Source organism: Triticum dicoccoides, chromosome 5B (genome assembly GCF_002162155.2).
Source record: "Triticum dicoccoides isolate Atlit2015 ecotype Zavitan chromosome 5B, WEW_v2.0, whole genome shotgun sequence".
Lineage (NCBI taxonomy): Eukaryota > Viridiplantae > Streptophyta > Magnoliopsida > Poales > Poaceae > Triticum > Triticum dicoccoides.
Window position 1 is genome coordinate 710,566,388 of NC_041389.1, and position 7,870 is coordinate 710,574,257.

Below are 7,870 nucleotides of genomic sequence, written 5' to 3' on the forward strand. Positions count from 1 at the left end.
CCCCCCTTCCTGATTTTCAGGGTGGGCACGTGTGGTGAGGTAAGGCCCAATATATAGTTCCACCACGTCTGATCGTACGTAAGGTACGTAGAAATCCTTACGTAAGTGTAGCATCTCTCTTGTTTTTAGTAACATTAGTCATGAGCGAAACTGCATTCGCATATGAGTGTTAGTGACAGTAGGCATCTTAAAAAAAACAAGGATTATCTGAGATATGTGATGTGATCTTCATCAATTGGTGTATTTACCACAAATGTTACTATTTGCTTGGATTCATTTTTGCAATAAGTGCCATGCTATAAAGAGTAATGCATGATTATTGAAATGCTTGTTATGTGTGGGTATTTCTATGATAAAATAGATCTTCTCTATAGTTTCAAATGAATGTACTCGATTAACAATTCTACTTTTTTGCTTATGATCTTCTACGAATGAAAATTTGATGCGAAATCCATCTAAATTAATTCACGTAGGATTCGCTAATCCAAACATGCCATTGGGCATCATCACGCTCGAGAGAAAGAACGAAACTCGGCGTCCATTGGACCTCACGTTCGACACGAGCATGGCAGAGTGTTAAGTAAATTGCTGCTTGGTGTCTGACGAGCGAGTTACGAGCCAACAGCCGCGAGACCGCGACGGTTGGGTCACTCCCCGGTCACTGTCGGCGGGCGTTTGAGTGTCGGCGGGCGTTTGAGGGCCCAAATTTGTAACCTCCGGCTGTAGATGCTCTTTGCTAGGACCCCCGGTGTCTGACTCCAACGAGCGAGTTATGAGCCAGCAGCCGCGAGACCGCGACGGTTGGACCGCTCCCCGGTTCCCTCGTGCTCATGGATCGGTCGTGCAATGCAACCACCATCAATCACTGGATGCAGAGGTACGGACAGATAGATTTATTTGCAGCACAGCCTCTCTTTGCATTGCTCAGGGAACTGCCGGTTTGCCGGCAAAGTGTAACTGACGCTGATGCCGCAGCACACAAGGCCGCACATACACAAGCACTCCACCAGCAAAGTATGGCCATCTCACATACATCGATCGATCTGATAGCACTTGCCGGAGACGTGCACCGGGGACGGTCGCACGATTCCGCTAGATGGACTAGACTAGCCTTCCAACGGCAATCTGATCCCGGGGACGAAGCCCGCATCGTCGCCCCCATCGGCGAGGTCATTTCCGGCGGCGAAGCAGTAGTCGGGCGCCTGCCATTCCGCGGCGTCCTCTAGCACCGCCCCCGGCTCGAAGCTCATCACGTGCGCCGTCCGCCCTGCATGTGCGTCGGCAAACGTCAGCGTGCCCAAAGTTCAGGTTGTATCTCGTACAGTATGAACTATCCGACACGACATCCGTGTTATGGCTGAACAAGGAGGAAAGTTGCCGCTGCTAGTCGGAACTGCAACGCTATCTGGCTGCTTACCTATGATCGATCACCAAGCAAACAACAGTTTACAATCCAGAAAACTAAGAAATCACAGGAGGGCTGCATGTGGTAAAATAGATAGAGAAACAACAGTTTGCAACAATTTACAATCCAGACAACTAAGAGATCACAGCAAGAAAGAAAACGCCGAGGCAAGAAAAACTAAGAAAGGCCTAGAAAAACGACCCAGTCAGGCCTTTGGCTTTCCTGCTTCCGTTAATAGCCTCATAGCTGCAGATCATGACTGACGGCTAAAATTATGGCAGACGGGTGTGCTAAAGCCCAACGCTCAAACTGTGATAGAGGAAACAGGTTGCCTATTGGGAGTACTGTTTGGATAAATGCGGTACTGATAATGATATTAGCGGTTGTCTTTACGGGTTGACACCAAACCAGCATTTCATGGACAGGCAGTATCACTGGAGCAAATAAAACTGGTGGCTGTAGAAAATTAATCCCTAGCTTCCTAAATTAGTGTATGTTTCGATTTGAGATCTTCCTTTCCCTGCTTCTGAAGTAGAGAGTAAGAATTCACTCCAGTTTTTGTCTCCCCTTCACTAGTCACCAGTCAGGAAAGGAAATGTGCGGTTCTGGATAGAACAGATGGCACCATAGGGCACCAGCACTGCAGAAAACCTTAGCCTCATCGTGAATTGCACAAGCCGGCTATGTTTGACTTGTACCGATTATGTTGCATATGGAGGCTTTAAGCAATACATAAAAAGACACCTTCTAGTCTAAGGTAAGCCAAGACAATATCGCTAGCTGACATACATAAATCCAGCACACAACCTATAACAGATCTTGAGCAAGCAATAGGTAAGAGTCACATATTTGGCTGCAAACTGGAACATTTTGTAGTCACGCGACTCACATATTTGGCCTTGTCTCAATCTGTTCATATGCTCAAAGCTACAGGTTCATAAATGGTCACTAATGATCTGACACATACATATATATCCAATGCTCTAACAAAGGGAGGTGCATCTCATACTGATAGTCCTCCATCTATATCCAATGAGCCCTACGGAATTTCTTTATCGTTGACAGGTGCGACAAATGTAGATGTATGACAATGCCCTGTTTCCATACTTGCATGGAAGGATGTATACAGAAGTATAAAAATGATAAGAGGGCTCGGTACAATAAACTTGAAAGGTTTCAATACAAGCTAGGTAATAAAGCCCATAGGTTGAATACAGCAAATCAGCAAGCCTAATAGACCACTGGATATAGCCGCCAGTTGCATGTTTGGCTGCAACGGAAACATCTTCCAGCTAGACACTTGGCTTTGCCCGTTTGTGTTAATAGGCACATAGCTGCAGATTCAAGACTGACGCCTAAAGTTATGGCAGATGGGTGTCGCATTCTCACACCCACAATCCTCTATCCCAACGCTGAAACTATGATAGAGGAAAAAGGTTGCCTATTGGATGAATGCAGTATGATTTTAGTGGTTCTCTTTACGGGTTGGCACCAAACTGACATTTAATGGATGGGCAGTGTCACTGGAGCAAATAAATCTGGTCGCTGTAGAAAATTATTTGTCTCAATAGAGAGTGAGACTTCGCTACATTTTTGTGTGCTCTTCACTAGTCACCAGTCAGGAAAGGAAATGTATGATTCTGGACACAATAGATGGCGTCAATTGTGCCATAAGAGCAGTGAAAAATTGAGCATACGCCTAGGCGCGCTTAAGTGCTGAGCAGAGGCCTACTGCTTCGTTTCTGGGGTAAGCATTGAAAAAAGCGCTCGGACACCTAGGGTTAGATAAAGGAGAGCGGGGTGAGATAAACAGCGGAGAGCAAGGCAACCTTGCGCCCCCAGATGTGGAGCTTTCTTCCCCGACCTCACCACCCATCTTCTTCCCCGACCTAGTGCCAGAGTGCCAGTGCTCATTCGATCAGCCGTTAACTGATATAAATGGAGGAACAAGTCATGGTTCAATCTTAGTGGCTGTCTTCACGGGCTGACGGCAAACAGACATATAATGGATCGGGAGGACCACTAGGGGAGAATTTTTGTAAGTCTTAGTTGCAAACATGATATTTCTTAATTGGGAGTAGGGTTGGAGCAAATCGAGTGGTTAGTGTAAGAAAAATAACCCCCATGGTTCTGAAACAGAAAACCCAATGCAAGATTTACAGCATCAGACTGCTCTCTGCAAGATGAGTCAGTTTAGCAAATTCTAAACCTTCCCCTGCTGCTGGAAGATAAATTTAACCCAAGCGAGTCAGATTCTGGACAACACAAGTTACAGCAGAGCAATAGTGTATTTGTGTGCTTTGGTGAGAGTGAGACTTACTGCATTTTTTCTCTCCCCTTCACCACAATCTGCCAGATTTTTTGTGTGGTTCTATACGAATTAATTCCCCTTTATAATTAGTACATTATCGTGACCCTTTCTATTTGACTTGTACTCAGTGTGTTGTGCCTGTAACTTGACTATGTTCTCTCATCATCAATTAAATTATGACTTCCCATGTGGGCAATGGGTGAATTACTGAATCTTCTAAGACCCTAACCACATAGCTAGGAGGTTAATTAACAAAAGACCAGGTGTTCCCCTAATACTGCGGCATGCCCTAGATCCTGAACGAAACCATAATAAATCAGTAGCTAGTATCACAATCTGTGGCCTTCAGCACGAGAGGAGGGTTAATCAATCGATTTAACTAATTACCTGTGTAGAAGACCCATTTGACGGGGCGCCTGGTCTGTGCATCCTCGTAGTAGGTGATGAAGTCGGCCTTGGCCCAGACGTGGCAGTCGAAGCCGTCGGCGGGGGCGCGGCCGAGGTATGTGGCGCCGGGGGCGAGCCAGTCGGGGCGCAGGATGCCGACGCCGACGGCGGCGGAGCGGCAGGCGCGGCGCGCCGGCGTGTAGAAGAAGGAGGTGCCGTTGTTCCACTCCGCGTCGTAGTAGGGCGCGTCGGCGGCCAGCTGGTAGCGGATCACGTGCAGGTTCCGGCCCCCCGGCCAGTCGTACCACAGGTCCGCCAGCGACAGGTTGCCCTTGTAGTCCATCAGCAGCTTCGCGTGGAACTGGTGCGGCCACGGGGTCGGGGCCGGCGGCTGGTCGCCGGCGGCGCGCGGGGCCCCGTGGCAGAGGAGGAGGACGACGGCCAGGAGGGGGAGAGGGAAAGGCGGCATCTTTTTTGTCGAGAGCTCCGGCCACCGCTCGCCGGGATTCTGAAGTCTGAACGAGTAGTGTCAAATCTGAACGAGTGCTAGCCAGTGCATTGATTTCTGGATAGCTCAAAGGGTATTAGTGTCATTTTACTTTGGGAGGGGCTATGGGGAGGTCGTTCGCTTGGGAGTAAAGCAGCGGTCGCCCACCCGCGTTGAGAATTGTGTCTTCCTTTCTCCAAATGCTTTTTTTTTATTGCCGACAACATTTTCTCGGTCTTGAGCGTGTTGGTTCACCTCACATGAGGTATGGCGACGAAGATGAAATTCACAGCGGGTTGGTCGGCGATATCGGCATTGTTTCAGTGGCTATAGTGGTTAATCTTTTGCATGTTAGCCATATCAGCGTTTTCTCTCGGTGAAGCCAAAATCCAGAACTCAACCACAAGTCAGTTGATGATGCTTATTGGCCCTTTTACAACAGTGTCATCATGGAAGAGAAGGTCGAGTTAAAGGAAAGATGGTGATGAGCTCGGAGCAGGAAGCCTACAATGGTCAATAGCAACAACCATGCAACGGTGTATGGAGAAACGAGGGCGCATGTTCGGTGTGTCCTTCCCCTATGGTGCTTCCATCCTATCTACACCTATAACTATAACAATGTTTTTGAGGCAAACACCGGACGGAGATTGCCCCATGAATACACAAAAAGTTTCTCCGAGGGAGCATGTGCATGGTGCATCGAATAAACAATCCGCATACTAGGGTTTCACAATAAAAGAAGCTGATGCCAAGAAAGGATAGGATGACAACCTACGTGTGATGGTGTTCTAACTTCTAAGAACTCAGTGTCAAGGGCGGCGATATATAGCTCATCAAAGACCATTTTTGAGTTCTAGATTTCCAGACTACCTAGAGTGCAAGGGAGACATCGGTTGCGTGGAGCTGAACTGGCCACGAGGTATGGACAAAAGAGAAATGGTTCCACGCCTCCTCCAAATAGATTCTAGGGGGCTAGGATCAGTGGCGGGGCTTGAAAGAAAAAGTTGGGCGGGCCAAACTAAAGGAGAGCACAAAATATTTGAAATTCTGAAGCATATAGGGATTGACTATTCATTACCCTGGGTGTGGAATAGTTATTCTTCTCCCCCCTCTATTTTAATAGCGATGCACCGTAATTTTATGCTCGGTAAATTTTGTCTTATTTTATACGTAAAAATAGATCATAAGAAAATATATAGTCGCCGTAAAAAATATTTTATGTTATGTAAAATTACAAACGTAAAAACATAGTGTAAAATATACATAAAATGCAATTTTTTTCTGATCTTATGACCTATATTTTTGTTTTCTTATGCCGAATTTTACGTAGTGAATCAAGATGAATGTAACTATTTTTTTCAAATGTAATATATTTATGAAATGATCGTAAAATTACCTCTAGTGAAGAATAATTTATTCTGCACCCAGGGTGATAAATAGTAACACTATATATAGACGGTGAAGGGACACGCTTTAGATCTGACTGGAAAAATAACTATAAGGTAATAAAAAATCAAATGTTTTTGAAAACATTGATACAAGGTGTCTTTGTCGTGCCTCATATTTTCAGATAACACTTACAAGAATGTGTTTGATAACAGTTGTATTAAAGTTGTACTAAATCAGCGATGATTAATATGGATCGGAGGGAATACGATTCATTCTACAAGTGCACATACACTAAGGCAAACATTGGCCCATGGCCTCGTGGAGGCCCAGTACAAGACTGCCCCGACATTAACATTTTTAGGGTTGATACTGATGCGCGTGTGACCATCAGCTTGAGTGCTTTCAATTGGATGCTCATGTGCGCCGATAGTCGATCTTTCGCAAAGGGTTCTCACCAGGTGGGTCGGCCCAACAATAAGATCCTATTTATATAATAGAGCTACTGTAGCTAATATTTTTTAGCATTTTTAGTCGTTTTTATATATTAAAATGCGGACTTCTTTTGGAAAATAAGATCATTTCGAACAACTTTTGAAATTTTCAATCATTTAATGAAAGTTCTGAACGTTTTTTTTTGAAGTTTTCAAGTATCTTTTAGTATACGTGACATTTTTCTAATATACCATGATTTTTTTTAAATATAGACCATGCTTTTTAAAATATATGGTGAATATTGTTTTAATATATGGTGCAATTTTTCCAAATATAGACCATTTTTTTAATACTCCCTTCGTCTGAAAATACTTGTCATCAAAATGGATAAAAAGAGATGTATCTCGAACTAAAATACGTCTAGATACATCCTCTTTTATCCATTTTGATGACAAGTATTTTCGGACGGAGGGAGTATATGGTGAATATTGTTTTAATATACGGTGAACATTTTCCAAATATAGATTGTGCTTTTTTAATATATGGTGAACATTTTTGTAATATATGGTGACAATTCTTGAAAATACATAGAGAACATTTTTTTATATACGTTGAACTTTTTCAATACAGTGAATGTTTTGTTAATATATGTTGAACATTTTGAAAATACACATTGAACATTTTTGTATAAACAACTGGATAATTTCTTGGTATACGATGAACATTTTTATAAATGCAGGGTGAACTTTTTTCATTATATTGTGAAAAAAAATTAATATATAATGAGTATTTTTGTAATACAAAACTTTTGCTTAATACAAAAAAGAAAAAAAAGGAAGAAATAAGAAACGAAAAAGGAAACAGAAAAAAATACAGCGAAGCCTACTTGGGCCAGCTCAACTGGGGGCGCTTTCATTAAAGCCCACTAAAAGAAACTGATTCGAGACACCGGGTTATGGATTATGGGGGAGCAACTAATTAACGAGCTTGTCTAAAAAAATAATAATTAACGAGCGCTCCTTCGGGAGCCTCGTAATGATCAGCGCCACTTGGCGCGCTCACAACCATTCGCCACGTGTCGCGCTCTGGGCGCTTCCTCCGGATTTTATTTTTTTTATTTTTACGCACGCGTTTTCGGCTTTTTAAAAGTTTTTTTTGTTTTTTTGACGTTTTGGTTTTCTGCCGGTCTTCCCTAGCTTTTCGACCAAAAAATAATTTTTTGCGCAAAAAATTCATTTTTTTCGCAAGAGGCACGGTTTTGCTTCGCCAAAGGCACGGTTGTGCTTTCACGAGAGGCACGGGCGTGCCTCTTTTGGAAAGGAAAAAAAACGTGTTTTCTGTTTTTTTTTGTTTCGCGAGAGGCACGCTTTTGCTTCCGTCAGAGGCACGGTTGTGCTTTCGCGAGAGGCACGGACGTGCCTCTTTGGAAAGGGAAAAACGCGTTTTCTGTTTTTTTTTC

General features: G+C 43.8%; 1 protein-coding gene across 1 annotated transcript; it reads right to left on the reverse strand.

The window, feature by feature from the left end:
- Nucleotides 1–866: 866 nt before the first annotated feature.
- On the reverse strand, nt 867–4,643 carry LOC119312860 (uncharacterized protein At4g14100-like). Its single transcript, XM_037588636.1, has 2 exons — nt 4,104–4,643; nt 867–1,267 (listed from the first exon to the last, which is right to left on the reverse strand). The coding sequence occupies exons 1-2, from the start codon at nt 4,570–4,572 to the stop codon at nt 1,107–1,109; spliced, it is 630 nt and encodes a 209-aa protein (XP_037444533.1). The 5' UTR covers nt 4,573–4,643; the 3' UTR covers nt 867–1,106.
- Nucleotides 4,644–7,870: the final 3,227 nt, after the last annotated feature.

What these genes read in the sequence shown, in the direction of transcription:
- LOC119312860 (XM_037588636.1), bottom strand. Translation starts at nt 4,572, where the DNA reads ATGCCGCCTTTCCCTCTCCCCCTCCTGGCCGTCGTCCTCCTCCTCTGC. An exon ending in CAAATGGGTCTTCTACACAG is followed by an intron (nt 1,268 to 4,103) that starts GTAATTAGTTAA and finishes ACGCACATGCAG; the next exon opens with GGCGGACGGCGCACGTGATG.